At 50.2% G+C, this 24,796-nt stretch overlaps 1 protein-coding gene across 2 annotated transcripts in view; it reads right to left on the minus strand.

Moving 5' to 3' along the window:
• Positions 1-11,084: 11,084 nt before the first annotated feature.
• The window catches only part of RALGPS2 (Ral GEF with PH domain and SH3 binding motif 2), a 118,257-nt gene continuing 104,545 nt past the window's right edge, over positions 11,085-24,796 (minus strand). The window contains exons 15-20 of one of the 2 annotated variants that reach the window (XM_028530946.2): positions 23,917-23,994; positions 21,986-22,091; positions 20,202-20,294; positions 15,290-15,395; positions 14,249-14,340; positions 11,085-11,519 (exon numbers count right to left, since the gene is read on the minus strand). In XM_028530946.2, coding sequence (XP_028386747.1) covers positions 11,490-11,519; positions 14,249-14,340; positions 15,290-15,395; positions 20,202-20,294; positions 21,986-22,091; positions 23,917-23,994 — 505 coding nt within the window. In that variant the 3' untranslated portion in view covers positions 11,085-11,489. The remainder of the gene's footprint in view (positions 11,520-14,248; positions 14,341-15,289; positions 15,396-20,201; positions 20,295-21,985; positions 22,092-23,916; positions 23,995-24,796) is intronic. The other variant, XM_028530947.2, reaches the window with a different exon arrangement.

A 24,796-nucleotide genomic window follows, 5' to 3' on the forward strand; every position in this document is an offset into this window, starting at 1 on the left:
GAGCAGCTGGAAGGGTGGCTGATGGCAGATGAGCGTTAGAAGGTCATGAGGGTGGGGCCCCGTGATGGGATTAGTGCCCTTGTATGGTGGGTGGGACCCAAGATCGCTGTCTCTCCTGTCTCCATACAAACTCAGAGGTAGCTGCCTGTCATTTTTAGCACAGTCTTCTTGGATCTGTCTCCTCAGGCAAGGGAAGCAAAAACAAAAACAAAAAAACCCTGTATTTTTTGGACTATAAGATACCTGCCCCCAAATTTGGAAGGAATAATGGTTAATGTTGCTGGTGAGTTCTGTTTACATTTGCATTGGTGAAATATGATGTTATTTATGTTATTAAATATTTTACCACATTTTTTGCAACCACATTTTTTTTTCCTATTTTCCTCCTCTAAAACCTAGGTGTGTCTTACGGTCTGAAAAACACGGTAAACCGGACTACTTCAAACAAAAGAAGTTTTTGCACAGAGAAAGAAACAATCAACAAGACAAAACCACAATCTTTGTACGGGAGAAGATAGTCCCCCAATGATACTTCCAACCAGGGGTTAACATCTAAAATATAGAAGAACTCACTCACACAACTTAACACCCAAACCCCCTGATTGAAAAACAGGCGGAGGAGCTGAAGGGACGTTTCTCTGAGGAGGACCGTCGAGAGTCCCAAGCAACCCGGCTCCAACCTGCCCCTTCACGCGCGCTGCCCCTTCTGCACGGGGGGCCCCTCGCAGCCTCAGTGGCACATTTCCAGCCCCGGCTCTCACTGCTCTGGCCCTTGACCCCGTCCACACGCAGGTCTCGCCTCTTCCCCCGGCATCTCCCGGCCCCTCCAAGCCTCGGTGCCGGTTCCCCTTCCGAATATGCAGAACCTCCTGGTCTGGCAGGTCCAAGGGTCACTGAAGCTGCCGGACCGTCCTTGTTAACTGCTCCAGGTTTTGTATTTGTCGTGAGGCTTTCGTTCCGGGGACCAGACCCAGCACAGTGCACGGCCTGCGGGGAGGCTCTGACCTGGCTCGGCCACCGGGGAAAACGCGTCATTTGCATGTTGATAGCATGTACATTTCTCCGGCCAGAAACTGTTAATAGCAAGAATAATTAAAACGGGAAGCTGTGGGGTTGTTCTTTCTTTGTATCACATAGCAAATCACATGGTTATTTGCTGAGCTCCTGTGCTGCTAGCGCTGGGCCCCGAAACTGCCGGTGACACCCCAGAGCCAGGGCCCCCCGGGGCGGAGAACAGAGTTGGGCTGCAGCCCCTGCCGAGGGACTCGGCAAACTCCTTAACCTCTCTGACTCTTCCTGTTGAATCTGGGAAGAATTATCCCTTCCTCCTAGGGTTGTTATGGGAGTAAGTCAGATGTTTGGTATAACATGAGTAAGATATAAATAACCAAGGCATCAGTGGTTACGTGATGACTCAAAGTGAGAAGTTTCTGAAAAATACACCGGGAACTCACGAGGGTGCCTGCAGGGGACCGTGGGGAGGTGCAGGACAGGCCCAGGGGAGCGTGGGCAGGAGGGCGGCTGCGCAGTCACCTCTGCAAGGGGCGGGTTGGGCCCCCAGGTGCCGGGACGGGGTGACGGGGAGGCACTTGCACCCAGACAGGGAAATGCGTCCTTTCTTCCCAGAGAACCCCCTCGTCGGACCTCCGTCGCTGGGTGACGCCCTGCCGGCCGCACACAGGTGACCACTCTCCAGGCCCCCGGCCGTCCCCAGCTTCTCCGTCGCTTCTTCCCTGTGGTCACATTCCCACGAGACCGGGAGTGCCTGGGTCAGAGGCTGCCCGCCACCCCACCCAGGGACCTGGCGCAGAGCAGGAGCTGAGCACACGCCGGCTTCTACTGGCTATTCCCCGAGCACACACGTCCCGAGAAGGAGAGAAGACAGACTCCTTCCCGGGCTGGCTCGCTCACCGGCAAGTGAATGATGAGGATGTTGCAAGGAAGTCGCTGGCGAGGGTTCACGGGGCCGCTCTGCTTGCGCCCTGCAGGGGTGCCCAGGTTACATGTTCACAGCAGCGCCGCGGCCGGGGCAGATGGGGGAACAGCCAGTACAGGCGAGAGCTGGATTCGGGCAAGGCTCTGTTTGGCGGCTGTTTACGGGATACCATGGCAGCACGCCAAGCCCCGGGGGGCTGTGAGAGAGGCCGCAAGCCCAGTTGTTTGAGGACACTCCAAAAACAAAAGCCAGGAGGGAAGCAATCCTGCGGTAACCCTTGATGAGAGTTTGGCTCCTTGGAGGAAGCCGGTTCTGTCGACAAAGGGAGGATAGGGCCCTGGGGGGGCCTGTGGTGGACACTGCACCGGCCCAGCGAGGAGGGGTGGCCCTCAGTCCCTGCTGGTCAAGCACCAGCAAGGGCCTGCGCTCCATTTACCCAAGGAAAGGGGCAGAATGTCCCCTTTCCAGCAGAACTGCTGCTGATGGGGGAGCTGGGGTGGACGGAGGTGGCCCTGGGCACTCCGGCCACGGGCAAGGGCAAGGGCACGGCCTGGCCAGGGCTTTGCGGTTTTGCCACCCTATCCCCGTCTCTGGTTTGGGGGGATTACACCTTTACGGCTTGTGGAGGGTGCAATTCCTCTTTGATAAAACACACACGAGGGATTGCTGCTTCTCTTGAGCCTGGGAATACCACCCGGTTGTACTTTCAAAATGAACAAACCTGGGGCCCAAGCAGAAACCTTGAGATTTCTCTAGTCTTTTTTTTTTTGCAGCTGTGATACTCCTTACCAGTGCACTTAAGTCTTCGGGGTGGCCCGTCTTCCCCTTTCTTCGTGTTTCTGGTTTCCATCTCTTCTCTCCCCCGTTTTCTCTGGTTCCTTTCTCTTCTAGTGCCTTCTCTCAAAAAGAAAAGGAGATGATGATTATTATTATCACACACAGCAAGTCCGGGAGGAAGGCTCTTCTGGGGTCGGGTCAATCCAGTCACCAGGGCCCGAGGCTCCTTGCATCCTTCCCTCCTGCTGGGGACCAGGCCAGCTGCTCTTGAGGTCGCATTCCACTGTCCCACCGAGGTCAGGTCGGAAAGGAAAGGGAGGGTGGAAAATCGGTCACAAGACTATAGTGTGTGTGGGGGGGAGGGTCCGTGGTGGGCTGCAGTGCACGGCCCTGCCCGGGTCATTCCAATAGGAAACACTGTTTTCTTATTGCTTCACAATATAGATACATTACAAGCAGTTGGAAGTAACTGCCCCTGTCTTGCAGCCCGCAGGACAGCTGACCCCTCCCAGACAATGACGAAAGCTCCCTGGGGTCCTGCCTCGCTGCTGTCACAGCGGCCAGGGACTTCGTTGCTGCCCAGCCCCTGAGCTTCGCCTCGGCAAGGCCCTACGTAACTCCCTGAGAGCTGGGGTGAGTCTCCTTCCCCGCCCTCCTATGAGCCGGCACACGTTCTCCAGGGCGTCCTCCCAACCCAGCTTCCAGCTTCCAGGGGTCCTTCACGTGTGGTCCCCAAACCAGAGCATCACCACCTGCACTGTAGTAGAAACGGACATTTTCGGGCCCTACTGTAGACCCACCTGCTCAGGTGCTCCGGGGCGGGGCCGGCTACTTCCGGCTCAGCAAGCTCTCGGGTGGGGGGGCCCTCAATTCCTCTAATGCATGAAAGCCACTACCCTCAGGGCTCTGCAGTGTTCAGGGACCAACAATGTCAAGATCGGGTTTTCAATCCTGGCTGCACTTTCTTCTCATCTGGGGAACGTTCAAAAGAATTAGGAATGCCTGCATCCTACCCTCCCCCCACCCTCGGGCCAAACCCTTATATAATCCGTCTGGTGTGCAGCTTGGGCTTTGGGGTTTTCAAAAGTCCCCTGGATGATTCCACATTGCAGCCAAGACTGAGAACCACGGATCTAAATAAATATGGAGGCAATTATACTGTAAATGATCAAGCAGAAATCCAAAAGCGAGACACAGACAAAAACCGAGAAGTCCTCTTTGCTGCTTCAGGACACGCAGCTGTGGGGACACCGTCATCATTTCACCCGTCCCCTTTGCTGTCCTGCCCCCTTTCCCGGGGGTGCAGAGGGGGGAGGCCAAAGAAGCTGGAACAGTAACAGAGATGATCACATCACCGCCAGCCAGGAGAACGGCCCCTACGCAAGTCCCTTTCATGCAGAGGGTCCTCCCGCCACCAGCCAGCCCAAGGGACCAAGGGCACCCTCGGGCTGTTTGAGCCAGAGGGAGGAGGGGATAGGAGCCTCCTCCTGAAGAGGGGAAACCATGAAACCAGAGATAAGTCTTCCTTCAGGAGGGGAATCTGTTTTAATTAGTGACACTAAGGAGTCACGTAAGAGTTTACATTGCCCAAGAGCAGCAAATTACCTGGGTTTGGCACAACACACGACCCCTCGTCCGGTGTGTTGTGGGACCCAACGTCTCGGTTCCAACAGCATCAGGCCGTATCCCGGACGTTTTCTTAGGTCGTCTTCCCCAAGATCCGGGGAGAGAAACACGACCACACTCAAAAGTGTAATTGCTTCTCTTTCAAAATGGAAAGTCTAACCCCGTAGTTGTGTGGGTAAGAGTTGCTGAGGTGTGATTTAGGTTGCGTAAGGTCGTAACCGTGGCTACCATTCAACTCAGCGGTTGGTTGAGGTTCATCGAGGATCAATTGATTGTACTTATTGAGAGGTACCCCTGAGTCTCCAGGCTTTTCTCCCACACCTAAAGGAAGAGGGTCCTGTTTTACATCAAATCCTGAACAGTCTCCGGTGATGAAAACGGCAGCTGGCTCGTCTTCCTCCCGCCGCAGACTCACGCGTATGCTGACAGTTCCCGTGCCTGATGTTCATGCTGACACTTCCCGCACCTGAACCGGATGAGAAAAACTGGGCTCTGACAGTCAGGCAGCAACCACGCAAATTCAGCAACTGTCACTCCTGGTTGAGCGTGGGCTGTGGACAAGTCGCAACTCCAAACGCTGGTGGGCACTGCCCTCAGGCTCTGGTTCGCTGTCTGGGGCAGTGTCAGAGGTCGTGGTCTCACACAAGCGCCCCGGGCGGGGGAAGTACCGGTCTTATTAATCAGTTACAATGAACAGGCTTTCTTGTATGGGTAGCTCTTCATGTTTTCCCTGACTTGCCAGTTTCCCTATAATTAATGTAACTGGCTTACTTGGTTTAGAGATTTAAGATACTTTTCAGTTCAGACAGAGGGGCTGATCATGCAAAGACCCCTCTCATTCTATTAAAACTCTGCCTTCATCCCTCACCCCACCCCCCACCCCCGACTCCAAGAGCAGCGCTGGAAGGCTCCGGTGCGGGACAAGGACACGGCCTCCAACACGGGGGTACCTGCTGCAGGCCCGCTCTGCTCCAGGGGCCCCAGGGGCGTGAGCGAAGTGTAGCCTCCTGCGGCCAGGAGGTGGGCTCTGTTGGTGTGTACCTTTTAGAGACGAGGAACTGGAGGAAGAAGGCTCAGCCCTCTGCTCTCGGCCCTGTGGCCAGCGAGTGATCCAGCGCTGGAGTCTCCATTTTCCAGAATGGAGCTACACACACACACACACACACACACACGATTTCTTCAACGCAGTCCAACACACACTGGCATGGCCTCACCAGGTATGTCCTCACCTGCACGCACGAGGCACTAACGTTTCCCAGCCTCTCCACAGCTGGGCTTGTCTGGCTCTCTACTTCTCACTAGTTTGACGGGGAGAATGGGGGCGCTCTCTGATGACTCCCCCCCAAAACCCCCGTTTGTCAGGAGGGCACATCCTTGTCCTGGGAGAGCGGACAGCGGCTGCAGCTGAGCCAGGCAGAAGCCGCGTATCACCTGCTGCGTCTCCTTGCCAGCCCCTTCGGGACGCGGGGGCACGTACAAGCTACTGATAGAAACGCATCTGTGGTAATAAATCACCCCCGCACGACCTGTATTTTCAAGTAATTTATTTCAGTAGAAATATTTCAGAAAACTGTACTTAAATTCATCTTAAGTTAGCGTATGCAAACACTCGGGAGATCTCACACTCACATCTGCGTGTCAGACAGAAACAAAAAGCGAGAGGAACCAAGCCGCACGTCGCTCTGGGAGGTCATAGTGCAATCGAGCGCTTCATCAGGAGCACCGCGGGTCAGCCGGGGGGAAGGGCGAACATGGCTTGTGTTTTCCTGCAGAGCTGCCACTGGACACTCAACCCCACGGGCACGCACGTCCCTCCAGTCACACTGGGAAGGAGCTCCCCGCCCCCACGCCCACACACACACTTCAGGAGGCCGTGAGACCATGAATGTGTCAGTAATCCGAGTGCAGACACTCTTGAGAGTCTCGTGACTTCTTATCGGCTGTTCTTTCGGACCTAGTGAGTCAATAATTACTGGGCTACGTGGGTAGTCTCAATAGGTGATACCTTCAGGGGAAACTTAGTATTTCGTAGCTGGTATGTAAAGCATGGCTAATGTTTATGAAATTTTCTATTAAAAATAAAAACCAAACAAACATCCCTTTAATCTTATCACTACTCCACAGTCCAAATGACCAGACTCAAAATTCAAATTCTGCCAATAAGCCCTTCGGTATTTCTGAAAGCAGCATCTCGACTCACCTGAACCGCAGACCTTGCACTAATCACAGAGAAGCAGGATGTTTCTGAGCCTTGCTTTTATGGGACAAGGGAGTCTAGCCTCTTAACTTGCCTTTAATTTATATCCTGGGGGTGTTTTCACTCCCCCCCATAATGTCTCCAGGTGAGCGGTCACTGGCAGGTCCCGTGACCGTTTGTTCTCAGTCTTACTTAGATATAAGAATGAACCAAACCAAACCTCACTGCTGGCCAAAGGGACTCTGGTAACAAACAAGACCGCAACTGCTTTCACAAAACCCAAACAGACCTTTCTGGCCTTATCATACTCTTTCAGAGACTTTATGAAAGCCCTGATAACTCAGTGTGTGCTCGAAACAAAACCAAACCCACAACATCAACACAAAATGAACTCAGTGTGATGGACGCCCTGCCCAGCTGTCCTTAAGACCGCTCATCTAAAGGGCGGTTTGGGGGGGTGGTTTCTTCTCCTGCCTGGAAGGAGAGGAGCCGGGAGGGAGCTGATCTGCAAAGACTCAAAGGCCAGGAGGACCGTGACCATCACTCAGAGGCGTCTGCACAGACTTTCTCAAACAGGCTCAGTGACAGAGCAAGCTGGTGGAGACAGGGACAGACGCCCCCCCCCCCCCCCCCCCCGAAACAGGGGAGCACGAGGCAGATGACGACTGCCACACTCGGTGCCCCAGAACTGGCTTCAAGTGGGCAAGGCACCGACCACATCCCCCCACCTACGACGGGAGGTACCAGTGCCACGAAAATGCCTTCGGTAGAAACTGACAAGTTTGCACGCACAGATCTCTTTCACTAGAATCCTCTAAACAAGGAAAAAAGTCACTTGAGACACAAGCCATCTTTCAAGAAATAAGAGCAAAACGTACCGAAATCATTCTGAAAAGGCTGACGTCACGTGGAAAATAATGTCCATCAACGTGATTACGTAATAGTGCTTGCATGTCCAAGCTTAGGGAAAGACAGACCACCACCCTGGCTGCAGAACCGCTGGAGGGGAACACGCAAGGGCAGAGGGCACGGGAAAGCAGACCCTAGGCGCCGCGGAGGGTGACGCCGGGCCGACCTCACCCCGCGCATGCGCGCTGCACCGCCGCTCGCGCACCGGCAGCGCCGCCGTTCCGCCGCCAGGACCTGGGCGAGCTCGCCTGCACCTCCGAAAGGGGGCCCGATCATTTCGAAGGCCTTCGAAGCAAAGGGTTTCTTTTACTAAAGATTGTCTTCTGTTAAGCAACACTGGTACCCCTTGGGTGCGGACCGCGACGGGGCGCTCTGACCACCGCCTGTGCAGGTGGAACGCGCCTCCGGCGACCAGGGAGCAAGTCAGCAGAGGACAGGACTCTTTAAAGAAGCCAGGGGACTGAGCCGACTGTTACTGCTGACTTCAGTTACCGCCGCCCTGCAGTTTTGTTCTGGGCAGTCAGGGCGGATGGCGTACAGATTTAACCTAAGAAAGGAAAGAAGGGAAAAAGACTTCTGCTCAAGTCATTTGGCCAGCTGCAGTCCAGTAACCCCGAGCGGTCACTAGACCAGGCCGCTCCCCGTGGGCCCCGGTGCCAAGCCGCACAGCGTGTGCACACCAGACGCGGTGAACGTCGCGTCCTTCCACAACAGCGCCCCTCGGTCTCCTCTGCACGTCTCCCAGAAGGGGAGCCAGGCCACTCACAAACACTTCGCGGCCACGAGTGCCCTGCCTCATGTCGCGCAGGACGGACTGCCCGGCGGACTGTGGCACAGGTGGCAGCACGGTAGCCTGCCAGCACTCCTGCACAGAAACACACCCGTCACTGAAGCACACGCCTGGGCGCAAAACACACTCACACGCCAACGTCCTGGCTCCCTTCCCATGATGTTTACACGAACAGTATGTGTACAGCGAAGAAAATGAAACAGGAAGGCGTGTTTGATAGGCTTTCTGTTCCCACATTTTGGAGGTTACCGTAAAAAACCAACCAACCAACCAACCAAAACACCCCCCAGAGGACAAGCACGGCCCGGACACGGGGGGCACGAGATGGGACACAGTGCTCCGGAAGGTCATCGTGCGGTCATCCTCACAGCTGTGTTTTAAAGCTGACGCTCTTCTCGTATGGAAAATGAGCCTCTGTGTGCAAACCGTCCTGTGCGTGTCCCCACGGCGTTCGGGCTGGTGCCTTCCCTGTGCCGCCTGGCCACAGACATGCCAGGCGCCGTGCCGCTCTGGGACTGGCCGACTCTCTCACTCCCCCGAGCTCTCCTCGGCTAGGAGGGAGACCAGGGAACTCACTATCGAAGAGAATGCCAAGCTTCTGAGTCACCAACTGACTAATGATGAAGGGTAGGCCTCATCAGAGGGAAATAAATTCATCATCCGGCTAATAAACTACCTAAATATTTCACATGTTTTGGTGATGTATTTCCTTCCCTTGAATTATTATTAGCTATCATCTGGTGAGTTAGAGATAAAAAATTCACCCACCCAGTTTTAACGCACTTCTGTGACTGGTTTCCATTTGCTTCGAATGCTAAAACAATCTTAAAAAGCGATGGCTGGTCTTTTGAGTGGACAAATCTGAAGACAGAAGAGGGACGGTGACCTCTACGCAGGGGTGTTAATTAAGAGCTGCAGTGCGGACTCGTCACCAAACGTGAGCACTGTCCTCGGTCCTCGCAGGCGCCCCCTCCTGCTCGGGGCTGAACGCATCAAACACGCCCTCCGGTCCAGCTCCCACTTTGGCAAAACTGTGCAATGCCGGACTCTGACTTCCGGCGCTCACCGCCCGCCCCTGCCCCCCGCCCCTCCCCCCCGGCTATGGGTGACCTACGGCGCATCTACTTTAGCTTATGGACGACAAACAAACACAATAATAACAAAAAAATCCACAGGGCTCTCGTCCACAATATTTTTTAAAAAGCATGTACACAGTTAAAAATACTTGTTTCTGAAGAGAAATAAACAAATTAAGAAAATTAAAAAAAAAAAAAAGCAAACCAAAAACAAGCTGTGCAAGGTCTGCACAGTAATACTGCCGGCTCCGCAAGGGGGGTGTCGCTCTGTGTCCCCGGCGGGGGCTGAGCTCAGGGTCAGTCACCGAAAAGTCCCTCAGCACAGGCAACACTGCGCCCCCGCCCCCCGCCCACGTCATTCCCTGCAAAACCAGAAATAATGGCATTTCCAACTGCGCCGTACGAGAAAAATACCTGAACTCTTAATATCCTTTTGAAACAGGAATCTAAATTTTAGAAAAACTTAGCACTCAGGAGAAAGCTCTTCTACTTCCCTTGGATAGATTTGTAGCTAATTATTAGATTTGTGGGCAATATTTTCTATTTAAACGTCATGGATTCGAGAGTGAAATACTTACGACAAGAAAGTGGAGCATTTTCTACAAATGCCAATGTGAGAGGTTTTATGTGAGGCCCGAAGGAGCAGAGGCCTACCAGACGATGCCAGTCGGAAAGCATGTGACCCTGGACCAGAGCTGAAACTCACGACACTTCATGCATTTACAACGCCCAACACACAGCCTTCGTTCAAATGCCGTTGTTTGTTAAAGCTCTAACTAAGGCTTCTTACCTTCAAGCTTTGTCTCTTATAATTCAGTATCTACTTTGGATATTAGATGCATTATTGCATAGAAGGGCCCTCACAAAACTTCCTGCTCAACTACTGACAAAATATGGATTCATGGCAGAGAGATGGCAGGGATATATATATATATATATATATGTGTGTGTGTGTGTGTGTATTTTTTTTCTTGGTCAGGAAATCATTTTGTAATAAAGGGAAATTGTATAAGAAGAAGAGTTTGGATATTTTAAATTCCCAGAAACTCAATCTTTTCTCTTTTAAAATTATTTTGTATGTCTTATAATAAAATACATACATATGCGGAATCTCTCTTCAACAAATGTGATCCTGAATCTCACACTGAGAACAAAAACAACAAAAACACTGGCATTGTGCACAAAAAAATGATGTAAAAGGAAACAGCAATTTATCACCTTGATGATAAAAAAAACCCCCCTGCGACTGGCAGAAGAGATAATACAACTGAGCTGGACCATGTCATTCCTGTCATACCGCAGGGGCCCCGCTCCCTACCAGGCAACCTGGGGTCCGACAGCGAACTCACGTGGAAGGCTGAGCACGCGGCCGGGGGAAGGCAGCCGCGCTTTCCGGAGCCCACTGGAAAGAAACGCCTGGCGTGCGAACACTCGGCCTTTGTGCCTCCTGCAGGAAGTCGTGCTCCCCGTACAGTACTCAGTTTCAGAAGTTTAGTGTTTAAAAATATCTTCCCTCATCCAAAACCAAACAAAAACCCTCCCCAAGTCCCAGACAAAGTCCCAGCAACTCACACGACGACATTTCTGGTCCCTGGGCTCTTGCTGCGGGGGCCAAGGGGCCGCTGCCAGCAGAGGGTCCCCCCCACGGGAGGACCCCTGTGCCTCGGGTTCGAAACCAGCTCCCGACGCAGCCCATCAGGGGGACGTTTTTCTTTTTAAAGTGTATCTAAAAAAGGCGACTCCCCCTCCCCCAAGAGTAGTACAAAGTTAAAAGAAAAGCAAATTAGATCTATTTAGATCTAACAGATCTAAAAAGAAATGCGATTTATGATCTACTCCAAGCACAGCACCGCCAGAAGATTCACACACACTATTTGGTGTTGTCGCATGGTGGTTCTCCTCTCACTCTTTAAGGCAGTGGTTTCCACAGGGCAGTCCCGAGATCAGAGGCGTGGTCCATGGCAGTTTGTTTGCGAGTCCAGGCGGTCCTCCGGGAACGGCTCGCTTCACTCCCCGGAGTTAGTGCGGTGTGGGTGGCGAACCCCCGGGGCCGCGAGCCGGGAGCTCCGGGCGCTCCTGGCCCAGGGCCGGTCCTCAGCCCTCAGCCGGCGCTCGCCCCGCAGGTGGGTCCCCGCTCTCACTGGGGGCGGCAGCTCACCTCTCTTCCCGCTGAGGCCCTTACTCGAACGTCATCAAGTTTGTAGGAACCTATAAAATACATGGTAAGCATTACAGAGTGATAACATTTATTTATCTTTACTAAAAAACGTTCCATTACAACAGACACAGAAGACTGCATTAGTTTCGGCTGCACAGTCCCGTCATCAGACATTCACGTAACTCATGGAGAGCCCTGACCGGTGTGGCTTAGGGGGCTGGGCGGCATCTCCCAGAGAGAAAGGTCGCCGGTTTGACTCCCAGCTGGGCACAAGCCTGGGTGGCGGGCCAGGCCCGACGTGTGAGAGGCAGCCGATGGATGCTCTCTGAGTGAGGGAGGGAGTCAGTACGGCTCTGAGCCGGGTGCGAGTTCAGACACACAAGCCTGCCATCCTTCATTTTCTCACTTGGAAGCACCTGAATTCCCACATGCGAAATTTCAAATCCGGAATAGGTAACTGTATAACAAACATGACTAAGATTTGTGAAATGATGAAAGTAAGTGTGAGAGAATGAGAGTCAGTGTTGGACGACCAGATCCGATACTTCACGGCTCCGAAAAGTCAGCCGGCTGTACAGCAACGTGCTGCTCACAGACGGTGTCGAACGTGCTCTAACTTAGTACACGGCTGAAATTCAACGACGATTCTTTGAAACATAAATATGTTTTATTTTTTCAAATTATTTGATGAGTTCTCTAGTCGAGGACTAAAAGAAGACTTCACCATGTTAAAAAAAAATGCTCTTACTTTTTACTACCAAATTTCCATAGCTGTGTTAGAGATACTCATACACCAGTGTTCATTTTTGGCTTTTACAATAGCTTAACAGCCCTGGCCAGGTGGCTCCATTGGTTGGAGCATCGTCCCATGCACCAAAAGGTTGTGGGTTTGACCCCCGTTTGGGGCGCACACCCAGGCTGCAGGTTGGACCCCAGCTGGGGTGGGCACGGGAGACAACCGATCGATTTCCTCTCTCACATGGATATTTCCCTTTCTCTCTCTTTCCTCCTCCTCCCCTCTCTCTAAAATTAATAAACATATCCTTAGGTGAGGATTAAAGAAAAAACCCTTAACAGCTCTCACTCTTCAGCAATCTTTTTTTGAAAACCTAAGACACTTAAAAAAAAAAAGTGAACCCCCTACACGTTTCTGAGTGAAAAATTATTTGATGACATAATCATAACAATTATAAATCAAATACAATGAATGCGAATGCTCAAAAGCTTCAGTTGAACTCTCAGGCCTGGTTATAAGAAACCCACGTGAGAGAAGTTGTCATTTCTGCGAAGGCTGCCTGAATGTGGTTGAAGATGCCATGTGAATCCATTAGAGTCTTCTACCAAACACTCAACTCTCACAGCCTCTGTTTATAAACGTGGTGCTACTCTGATTCCTGCACACACACACACGCACCGTGCGCACACTCCGGCTGACTCGCTCAGCGAGGAGGCCCACCAGCACAGCGAGAGAGACTGCACCCTAAGCATGCGTACACTGTCTAGATTATTCTTGAAATCTGAGATTAAAATAATGACGCTAAAAACTTTAAGCTACGTTTAAAGGAAATGTACAGCATGAAGTGGAGTCCTAAAAAAATCAGCCCAGGCAAAAGGAGGTCTGTTTCTCTCGCTCTGTCCCAGGCGCTAACCAGACAAGGGCAAGAGAGTAAGGCCTTTCACGTCCTTAACGGAGGCTGCGCACCACGGCACCACGTAAGCAGCACGGCACCACGTAACGCCGTCAGTCTTTCGCGAGTATTTGAAGTGAAACCTGAGAGCGAACACGGTCCCCTCCAGCGACACCCAGCACGAACACAGAGCGTGTGTCCCGGGCCCACTCTGCGCCTGTCCGACCTCGTGTTGGTCACTGAGCACCGCTGGGCCTGCGAGTCTTCCTGCATCACAAAAGGGTCCTGATTTCGCAGGGCGGAAAATGCTTCTGTAGGCTTTGTAAACCTACACAGTAAATCATGTCCTTCAAAACTAGCTCCTGATAGCAATATCTTAAGCCAATCATTCTTAAACGTATTCAACAGAAAACTGGTCTAAAAAGGTCTATGGAAAAGTCCGCAGCCGTAGTTATGTTCATTGTATGTCTATTCAACCAACCGTGGTTCCCCTTTGAATCTGCAGCAACACTGTGGATTTGCTCTCCCTGGCAGCTGGCAGCCTTTCCTCAGTAAAAGACAAACAAAACCAAGTGGTTTGGGGCTTCACTGCAACCACAGAAACGCACACTGGGTGGTCAACAGGACAAATAAAGATGAATCAGAATGGATTTTATCGATTGGAAGCACCCCCTTCCTTTTCTCTTTCTGAACTACATCCCCTTGCCTCTCCCTCTACTCTACCAGCACGGGTGACCTCTTCTTATTCTGAACACCTTAAGCTCATTGCAGCTTCCAGGTCTTTGCACTCTCTGTTCCCCCTGCCAGAACTCTGTTCCCCGGATTTTCACGTGGCCGCTCCTTCTCGTCATCCACGTCAACGCCATCCCCTCAGGGAGATCCTTGTTGCTCCCTCCTGTTCATCGGGCGCTGCCGCTACTCCCACCACTCTGTGTCACATAATTGTTTTGTTTTCTTGTCCAGTTTTCACCATTTGAAATTTTCTTATTTGTTCATTGCCCATCTCCCTAAAATGGAGACTTCAAGGCTTGCTAAATGCCATCAATGAGAACAAAAAGGAAACCGCTTTCCCACCACGTTCGGAAAGTCAGTCTACGTAACACACACACGCCCAAGTCACGCACTGTCTGAGGGTCCAGAGGCGTGCTCACCTGTTGTTTGTTGCTTTGGCAGGCGGCGCTCAGGTGCTTGAACCACAGCATGGCGTTCATCCTGTTGCCGGCTTGAAACTTGTAAGAGTTTCCTGAAATCGTCAAAAACAAGGGGGAAATAATAAAAACATAAGGACTCTCCCATACAGTAATTCTGCCACCCCGTCACGGCCTGTGTCCACAGGTTTGCTTCAGACCCCCATGAGTGGAATCACGTGCTTCCTGGCTTTATCTGACGGACTTGGTTCACTGAGCATAGCCTTTTCAAGGCCCACCCGTGCTGTCGCAAATGGCAGGGTTCTGACATATGGCTGAGTAGTGTTCTGTTGTGTGTGCGTGCTGCATCTTCCTCATCTAACCCTCTGCTGCAGGCTCTGTTCTGACCAGCACCTGGGGTCTCCACCCGCATGAGCGGGGCAGGAGGCTTATGTGATGCGACACAGTCACCCTCCAGCTCCTTGCGTCCACTTCAAGGACACGCAAGGTCAACAGCCAATAATTTCATTCACAAATGTCTCCCTATGTCATAAAGTATTATAATTAAAATTATACTACTTGGGAAGTACTTTGAGCCAAATAAGCAATTAATTTGATAAAAAGTAATGGAATAGAACCAGTTTGCAGGAAAACCTCTGCCACACTCACAATCTAAGACCAGCAGTTTAGTTCAGAGGACAGAGGAAGGGCACTGTGTGTCGGGCAGAGCACTGGGATTTTAGGGCAACGGTGGCCCACAGACTCTCAAACCCCTCCTCCCCTCCCTGGCTATTAGCTCTCTAGGGATTAATTAGACTTTTCATTTCAAGCTTATGCCCCTGCAGCAAAAAAAAAAAAATAAGCTTATTAAATAGGTAATTAATAAATATTAGTTGATAAATAAAAATACTGGTATCATTACTATATGTTCCGTGACAGAACTATTTCCCAAGAGTTTCTGGGAAACTTCCCCCCGTAAGGCAGTCACCCAGTTAAAACCAGGCTTTGGCTTGCTGAAAGTCACGTACACGCAGCCCCTCACCCCCGGTTGTTCCGGTGACTCACCTTTCTCCGAGTCAGTGAGCAAGAAGAGGTCGGGGTGCTCCGGGTCGTCCGCCATCATCACCATGCACCCCACCACGGACACGTTCTTGTTCGACGTGGACTTGAACTGAGAGGTAAAGAGACGGCTAGCGGTTATCCTGACGGCTGGTCCTGAGCAGCGTCTAAGTGCCAGGGAGCACGCGGTCGGTCTCTCCCGGGGAGAGGGGAGACCTGCGTCTCCATGCTGCTCAGCCACGCTCAGCTGTGCCCACGGCCTGTTACCGCTAAACCCCGCCCGGGCACGCCCTCTGGGGACGGTCCGCCCTCTGGGGACGGTCCTCTGCTTTCCAGATCTTTCCCAGCCTCAGCTGCTCACCAACACCCACGTGTCTCAGTGGCCCTTGCCAAGAGCACGATCTGCTAGTGGACTGGTAAACTCATCGATGTCGTCATGTCTGTTCCGGCGCCGCCCCTCACCCCTTTCTTAGAGCAAACGCAGCTGCGTTTCAGCAGAACTGTTTTCCTCCTCCCCAGCTTTGCCAAGACGGGCCCGACACACTACACTGGGTCGGTGTAAGGCTCACAATGCAAGGCGGGGGGTGTTCTCTCGAACCTGATTTCATAAACTAGCAGTGCTATCACACAACTCTTAATAATACAGTCTTATTTGTATTTCTAAAAAAAAGACATTTCTTAGCATGGCTGTTACTTTTCTAGTTTTTTTTTTAAAAGTTACCTTTTAGTAATGAAAAAAGCTGTTATAAAAGAACAGAAAAAATTAGGTTACTTTCATTCATGAACAGAATGAAAACCGTTAAATAAAATACTGGCAAACTGCACCCAGCTGTGTGTGAAAAGCTGACACACGATGACCTAACTGGACCCTTCGCTGGATGGTGAGGCTGGGTTAGGGTTACAAGCCAATTAAAGCGGCCGACCGGGTTGATCTGGAGAAAGTGAGGTTAGCTCATCTTTAGAAAAATTACTATAAATCACCATATATTAACAGACTAAGAGAGAAAAACATCAACTCAGCTGATAGAAAATAAAAGCATTTGCTAAAGTAGAAATGCATCCTCGTGACAGACTAGGAATAGGAGGAAACCTTTTTTTTTTAGAGAGGGAAGGGAGGGAGATAGAGAGAGAAACATCAATGTGTGGTTGCTGGGGGTCATGGCCTGCAACCCAGGCATGTGCCCTGACTGGGAATCGAACCTGCGATGCTTTGGTTCGAAGCCCAAGCTCAATCCACTGAGCTACGCCAGCCAGGGCAGGAATAGGGCAGGAGGAAACTTTCTATTTCGATGGGAGTGCCTACCAAACAAATTAACAATGACAAAATACACCAACAAGAAGCAGGAGTCCCCCCTCCCCAAAATAGCCTCAAAATCAAAACCCTGCAACACATACATTTAAGGGTAAAATGCTAAAAACATTTCAAAACCAGAATTCAGATAAGGACGCCCGCCGCTGCTACCCAGTCAGCTCGGTAAGAAAACAAGGAAGAAATAAAAGGGGGAGGAAGAAATAAAACCGCCATCACTTACAGAAAATATTACCTACACAGAAAAATCTGCCCAACTCGACCAAACTAATGAGAAACACTAGTAAGGATGCCTGGAAAAGATCAAGATGAAAGTCAACTGTGATTCTATACACGAGAAATACAGAAGTTACTTATAAAAAAGTCATCTGGGAAAACATGTAACAAAAGACATACCAGAAAGTATAAGACCTTGAAGAAGACCAAAAATCGGAGAAATACCATGAGACCGAGGAAAGGCTCTCTATTATAAAGATTTCAGTGATCCCTACACTGACCTATAGATTCAGTGTCACTTCAAGAAAAATTCCAGCGGGGTTTTATGGGGAACTTGAGAGGCCGATTCTAACATTTTCAAACTGGGGTGCGGTGGCAATGCGGCAGCAGCACCTGCACCGGCAGGAACCCCAGGCAACGACCACAGCCCAGCAGGGCAGGGAGCTGCAGAACTACAGGGAGCCGGTTGAGTGCACGGGAAGCCGTGGCAGAAGTGGGCGGTGTGCCGGCAGGTCTGGCAGGAAGAGGAGCAGCAGTGGCTGCAGAATGAGGTGAGGCTGCGGAGAAACTGGCACTCAAGACTGCCTGTCAAAACTAGGTGATCGGACCCTCAAGGAGACAGAGGCCACTTTTCTCCAAGTCTCGAGAGCCCACAGACTCGGCTTACTGTCCTGAACGAGAAGCTGGGAACCTGACCGAGGCCGTGGCCGCAGAGCAGGAGAGCAGTGGAGGCAAGGACGGCTGAGGGGTCCCCCGGTGGGGGGGGTGAGGGGGGAGATCGGCTGTCTCCACTGCTCCCATCAGCAGCTGGGTCCACAGCAAGTCCGCCTTCAAAGCTTCGTCCATGGCGGCAGCTGCCTTGTCTCACTGTCCGGGGTGTCAGGAGGGAGCAGCCAACCTCTCCTGCCCCCTGGGAGACAAGAAAAGACCAGGGGGTCCCAGCCAGGTGCTCGCACAGGCAGCGGGAAGGCCCTGCTTCTAGTCTTGGCCTCATGGGAGTCCCCTCCGGCCCCTCCGCCAGCAGGGCAGCAGGCCAGGCAAGTGGGCGGGGGCCGGGGACCCCCTGCCCCTCAGAGTGCGCCCTAGTGGGCCATGACTACCAATGAAGGTTGTCTTTTTATCAAGATTTAAAGAGGCTAAAGTTTGAAGAGGCTGGAACCGCAGAGCAGTTGAAGAAAACACTATGATAATCACCTGTATGCCTCCATTCTGCATCTGTGTCACCTCTCTGAACACCTTGATGCCAGGCGCAGACAGTGTGACGCTGTGGCCCTGAACCCGAACTATCTCAACACGTATCTCCTAAGAACATAATCCCATACAACCGCCAAGCATCACGTTGAAGGGATTTAACCGATACAACCATATAAAGTCCATATTAAAACTTCTTCGGTTGTCCCAATTATGACCTCTGTAGTTTAAAAAAAAATGACATCCGGGACTCAACCACAACGGCACACGAGTTGCATTTAGTGGTCAAGACCTGTTAGTCTTTTACTCTAAAACACTCTTCCTCACCCTGACCCCACTCTGTCAGTCCGATTCTGGCAAGCCAGCTGTCCCGTGCAGAGCCCCACGGTCCGGCTTCACTGTGTCCCCACAATTCTGCGCAGGTGGTGGTGTGGTGACACGACAGATTCTAACCCTTCACCGTTGCCTACACGGAGCCGACCTTTCCCTGACATCTGCACTTAACTGTGTCCTTCGTCGCTGTCCCTCCACACTGCATCTCTCCTGCCCTAAGACGGGAAGGTGGCCCCGGCTCAGCAGCGTCGGCCTCGCTCCTGTAGCTCCTTCCTTAACCCAACCGTTTTAACGAGGAAGGTGAGGGGTACAGTGCATCTCTCGGGCGCTCGATTTAATCCCCTCACAACTCACTCTACTCCAACTTCTAATATTTCATGTACGTTACTTGGCAGGAACCTCCTATCACTAAAAACCAAAACTACCATAACATTATTAGTAAGCAGCAACACCAAACACAAAAAGATATTTAACATTTGCAGTAGAAGACAAGTATAGTTATCAATTTTCTAATTTGGCTTCTTTATAGTCAAAGTCAGAAAAAAATAAAAAAAAAAATGCCTTTCGAATGGCTGCTTCTTCACAACTGGTGAGGCCCAGCCATGGATCTCCAAGTGGCTGTGCTGCGAGTTGACGGTATCGACGTCCCCGCTCGAGTTCAGCAACACTAACCAAAGGCAACCACTCTGCACAGCGCTTCAGTGAAACTAATGGACGTAGTTTGGTATGTGGACGTTTGTTGGTATGTGGGGCTTCAGTCAATTCGACCAGAATTTTTTTAAAATGCTCCTCTCCCTCAGGGCGAGGACTCCAGCTAAACAATTTTAACAGTGGACCACAAAGCCAGCGCTCCAAGACTGGGTGTGAGTCTATTCAGGTAAGGGTAAAAGAAGGAGGTAATGTGTTGTGTGTAAGGGAACAGATGGTAAACTGAAGAAAAGCAAGATGAGGATTCACATGGAATCCAGGACAGGGTCAAGTTGTGGGTGTGGCTGAGAAGGAAGCCGATGCTATCTTCCAGCACTTTCCACACTCATTTAAACCAAAAATATCCTCTTCTCTACCTCTGCTGTGGTTACAGGCTGACTGCGAGGAGAAAGAATTAGGGAGTGTTACTTGGGTGAAGTCAGAAGTAGTAAAGAGACAATTTTTTTTCAGTGGCTTACCTTTCCTCGGTATGGTAAACCACTTTGTTTCCCCAGAAAATACATGATTTAGAAATAAAATTCCCCTCAAAGAGATTAATGAAACATGGGTAATTACCCTTCCTTTCAGAGATATATCGCTGGCATATAAAAACAAAACGGCGTGCAAAGAAGATTCACAGAAAGATTCTACATTGGGAGAAATGAGCACCAAGGCTCCTTTTATGTAACACAAAGCCCAGGAAAGGGGAGCACAGTAGCCATGGTAACTGTTGTTCCTTCTCACTGTTGGGGGAAACCACTCAACTGAAGTTGAGGCGGAAAGTTCTTTAGATGCTGATGCCTGCAGTTTCTCACACGAGAACCGAGACTCCCAGACTCAGAGTCCTCAGCGATTTTCCGAGCAAGAAACCCCCTTCGGAAGGCTGTGATGCCAAGACCGGCATTTGTAATGTGCAGTTTTGCCATTGGTAAAGGAAAAAACTAGAATTTGAAAAAGAAACTTCAAAATATGGAAGTTATTTCAAGGCTTTCCTTGGAATGGTCTCACAAAATAAAAATAATTCCACTGCAGCCCTCAAGGAAGAGGGATCAGGGCTTCTGGACGAGAGCACGGAACAAGAACCCCAGCGTCAGCGTTCCGTTGGGGCCCCGCCCGCGCGCGCGGCCGGGAAGGGGCGGGGAGGCCGCGCCGACAGTCTAGTGGGGGGGGGGGGGCACTTACATGTTTTCTCTCGGTGGCCTTGAGCGACTTGGCAGCGTAGTAGAAGAGCTGTGTCCCACACAAGGCTGCCCAGTATTTTGTCCAAGACGCCACCTGGAGGGACAGACAGGTGAGCACCCGATGCGTGTGTGGCTGGCTCGGTGTCCTTGCCTCCTCGGCGCCAACGCTCTGCTCCCCTCAGCCGTGCTAGCCTGACCTTAACCTCAGAGTTGTCTCACCCTGAAACCTTCGCCTCAGACGTTCCCGTCACTTTCACGGCATAGACTCTACCAGCACTTCCATTCGGATCGTTACCGATTCCATCAGGAGTCCCAGCAGTTTTGATATCACCTGGTATTGCCATGGCCCCCCTCTGCTGCACGGTCCAGCGCTGTGCCGTTCCCCTTCCCAACACTGTACCCTCGCTGCCTGCTCTCCGGAGAACCCCTAACCCCGGTCACTCTAACCTTCTTCTTTTCCCAATCGACCTCGCCAGGCCCACACTGCCAGCGCTGTCTGCATGCCAACGACTCCCCGACCTCCATCTCTGGCCACCACCCCTCTGCGGAACTTCTTAACTGCACTTCTTCAAGAGCCAACCCGACGTCTCCACTTACACGTCTAATGGGTGCATCACACTGAACCTGGCCAAGACTTACCTGCCCCTTCTCAAAAACAAAAAACACTACCACCACCAAAAACAACAGATTTCCCCCTTTCAGTAAATGTCCCTGACACGCACCCAGCTCGGTCCCAAACCCAGAAGTGATCTTTCATGCCCCCCCTTCTCCCATCGTACCTCACGCATGGTCAAGTGACCCCCTGATGTCCCCTCCCCTCCACCTGCTTCACCTGCACAGGCCTTCTGATCTGAGCGTGCGAGACCTCACGTTCTAACCCACCTCCCTCGTTGGGATCCCGGCTCCAGGGCCCTGCCCTTGCTATGGTGACAACTCCCTTCACACAGCACCCCCACCCCCTGGTCACTGTCCCTCCTGTTAAGGGCTCGTTCTCCACCCTGGACCGCCACCTCCACCAGGCAGGCGCCTGCCAGGTGCGCCGAGGCCTCGGCGGGCAGGCCGCACTCAGCTCACTAGCTGGTCTCTGCAGTGGCTGGGTTGTCACATGAACGGCCAAGTTCACACCGCTCAGATGGAAATGAGTTTTATACTTCAAGAGGCCTTCGTATTTTCAAACACTTTAAGTGCGGATATACAGCAATGCTTTATTCCAAACTAGCTTTAATGTTATTTGAGGGGGAAAAAAAGAGCTTTCTTCAGTCGTTAAACTACTGTGCTGCCGCTGGGGAAAAACAACTTTGGTGTTACATGGGAAAAGCTTTGTTCCACCAAACTTTTTAAAAAATACAGTTACGGTCTGAAGGACATTCACTGTCTGGGTTCTCTTTCACGCGGGACCACGGAACGGCATCACCGAGTTCAACAACTGAGAACTGACGAGCAAAACAGGTTGAACTCCACTTTAGGTTTCTTTCTTTCCATTCGCTGTTCTTCCTGAACTCACTACTAACACACTCCCTAAGGCGACCTACTCCAGCGCTCTCTGAGGAACGGCTGTGCACTGTACTCGAGGGCAAAGAGGGGTGCAAGGGCACCTTCACTTCAGCGCCCCACGTGTGTGACTTAACTGAAATACCGAGAAACACGGCGAGGCAAATGCGTGTCTTCAGTGACCTCGAAAGTGTGTACCGTGTACCGGGTTCTGTTTCAGCTGTCTTCATACTTTGGGGGTCCTATACATTTACATATTGTTGGAAGTGTTCAAATATAATGATAAAATCTTACCTTCGGCTTCTTGCCTTCCTTTAACAAAGTCTTTCTCTTGAGAACACCTTGAATAGTAACGGCCCCTGGGTACAAATGCACCGCCAGGTCTTCGGAGTCTGCAGAGCTGTAACGATGAGATGAAGGGAAAAACCAGGTGAGAGCTTTTGTGTGTAGTAGTTACCACAGGCACTTAAGTGACATTTAATTATTCTTTATTTTAAAACTTTGTTGCATTATTCAGAATGAGAAGACATTGGCAATTATAAAGGTTTATTGATCTGAAACTCAGAAGCTGTTACAGAAGTTATTCAGGAAGTTATTCAAGTCAGCAGATGGTTCAAACCACACACTTTATTACATATTTGAACAAGTGTAATTTAGTAAGGATAGGGTAATTTACTTTATTAAAGAGTAAATGAAAGATTTAAGACTTTTCTTCCTCTTAACATGCCACATTGCATCATTGCTGTGAACTCTTTTCCTTGTTAGAAACTAAGACATCCGAGGGAAGATGAGGATTCTGTTTGCTAAAAGAATTTCAGCCTATAAAACTCAGAGTAAAGATAATAAAAGTTCAAAAATGAAAAAGAAAACCCACACTTAATTCAATTCTACAATAGGTGACAGAAGTAAAAAAGCAGTAAAAACATATTAACGAAACTGACTTTCTGAAATCAATTTTAGTGACACTTCCATGTTATCATCGCTTCTGATTACACGTACAGCCTACCTCCACACCCCAAGACTTCCTTAAGAAAAACCATCACAAAACTACCAACATTTAAATATCTTTCCCCAACTGATTTAAGGTCCTGTATTTGAAGCATGAGTAATTTCTGCAAGGATCAATTAAAACGCACCCATTAATAAAAATCTGTCCTCCTCTGGCGATCTGATTCCAGCTGCAGAGCTCCTGAGACAGTGAACGAAACTTGACATTTGCTCATTCACCCCTTAACGGGTTATTTAGGTGTCTTCAAAGTGACGTAAAAGCCTAGAGACCATTAGGAATTCCGGGCTGGAGCTACTTATATTCAGGGACGCACACAGAAGGAGGCTAGACTCCACCGACGTGCACAGAGTCCACTGCTGACGGGGGCTCCTTTGTGGTGTTACGGACTGACCGATGGCCCGCTACCACCAACCTCTGGCCCCCAAGTCAAAAGCTGTGTCACCCTCACTTCTTCTGCAGCTAGTACAGCGTAGAAAGAGGACTCGGCATAACCAGATGAATGACTCAACAGACATGCATTTAAACATACAAGTTTGATTTAATAAAGTTAGACTATTCTAAATTCAGAACCTGCAGTTTATCAAAAAAGTTCTTTCAAACGGCAAATCTAACGTATGCTTATTAGCAAAATAAATTCTTTGACGTAGGCCTCTGAATAAGGCTAGAAGTGGATCTTTGTACTGCTCATCGAGTAACTAGCAGCGTGAGAAAGACCTGAGCAGTTAAAAAGCTACCAACTCGGACCCTGGCTGGTGTGGCTCAGCTGGCTGGAGCCCTGTCCCATAACCAAAGGGTTGTGGGTGCGATTCCTGGTCAGGGCACACGCCTTGGCTGCGGGTTTGATGCCTGGTCTGGGCATGAGTAGCATCCAGGTGCATTTGGGAGGCAACCAATCGACACTTCTCTCTTGCATTGATGTTCCCCTCTTTCTCCCTTCCTCACCCCCTTCCTCACTCTCTAAACGCAATGAAAAACTAACTTGGAGTTATTTTAAAAATGTGACATAAAGAGGAAAGTTCTAGCAATTAGCTCTGTGACAGGGATCAGAAAGAACAGTTCAAATTTATGTCTAGATTAAATCTCGGAAAGGCTCCTGGGCATTGTCTTTAAACCAATCAGTGGAGAGAGAAGAGAAACTCTGCGAGACCAGACCCAGGGAAGCCAATCACCAACACCAGAGGGGGCTCCGCGACCCCTGAGTGCAGGGGACGTGTACCTGCTGGCCTTCATGTGGCTTCGATGGCCATTTCGTGCCACTCGGGTCATCGGGCCGAGAGAATGGTATAATCTGTTCCTGTTGGATTCCATTATAAATTGTATAGATTACACACACTTTAAAATTCACACAATCTTCAGTACCTAGAACAGTATAATGACTTCTGCGTGTAACAGCTTTCTACGTTTTACAAAAAAGGTTAGTTTGTCATTGGTTCTGTTTTTTAAAAAGCATGCAGCATAGATTTAAAAAGAGCTGTTTGTTTTACTGTTGACACTAGTTATAGGTGCTTAGTACATATCATACATTTTTATATACATTCACTTTCACAAATCTGCTAAAATACTTTAGAAGTTTATAACCAGATACTATCAAAACCTGAAAACTACTTCAAAAGTCCTTTTTTTTTTCTATCTCAGTTCTTGGATACCAGTTTAAATATGACACCTGGATTCACATAAAATAATTCATTTTTGTGTTATATGTCCCTATGAAGACACCTAAAAGCAATGTGGTCTGCAAACTTAAAATTAACGTTGCCCCAATGCCTTATTTTCCTCCCTATCCTTTCTCATAAGTCCGAGGAAATTAACAAAAGAGAGAAACTGAGTGAAAAAGGAAAAAAACATACACACAGAAACACTAACACTTCTTTGCCTGGGAAAAGCCAAAAGCAGCATGTTGATAAATTATATTTAAAACAAAAAGCATTATTTTAGCAACTGAAGCAGCAACATATCTGATGTCTCTCCAGGAAGAACAGAAAATGGCACGTTTAACGTTCAGATTACTGCTTTCAAGTTCATTATCTACAGGTAGCATTTTCAATCCTAGTTCTTTATTCACTTATTATTATTATCTCACATCTGAATCTTGCAGG

The sequence above is a fragment of the Phyllostomus discolor genome, chromosome 14 (assembly GCF_004126475.2).
Source record: "Phyllostomus discolor isolate MPI-MPIP mPhyDis1 chromosome 14, mPhyDis1.pri.v3, whole genome shotgun sequence".
In the NCBI taxonomy this organism is placed as follows: Eukaryota; Metazoa; Chordata; class Mammalia; order Chiroptera; family Phyllostomidae; genus Phyllostomus; species Phyllostomus discolor.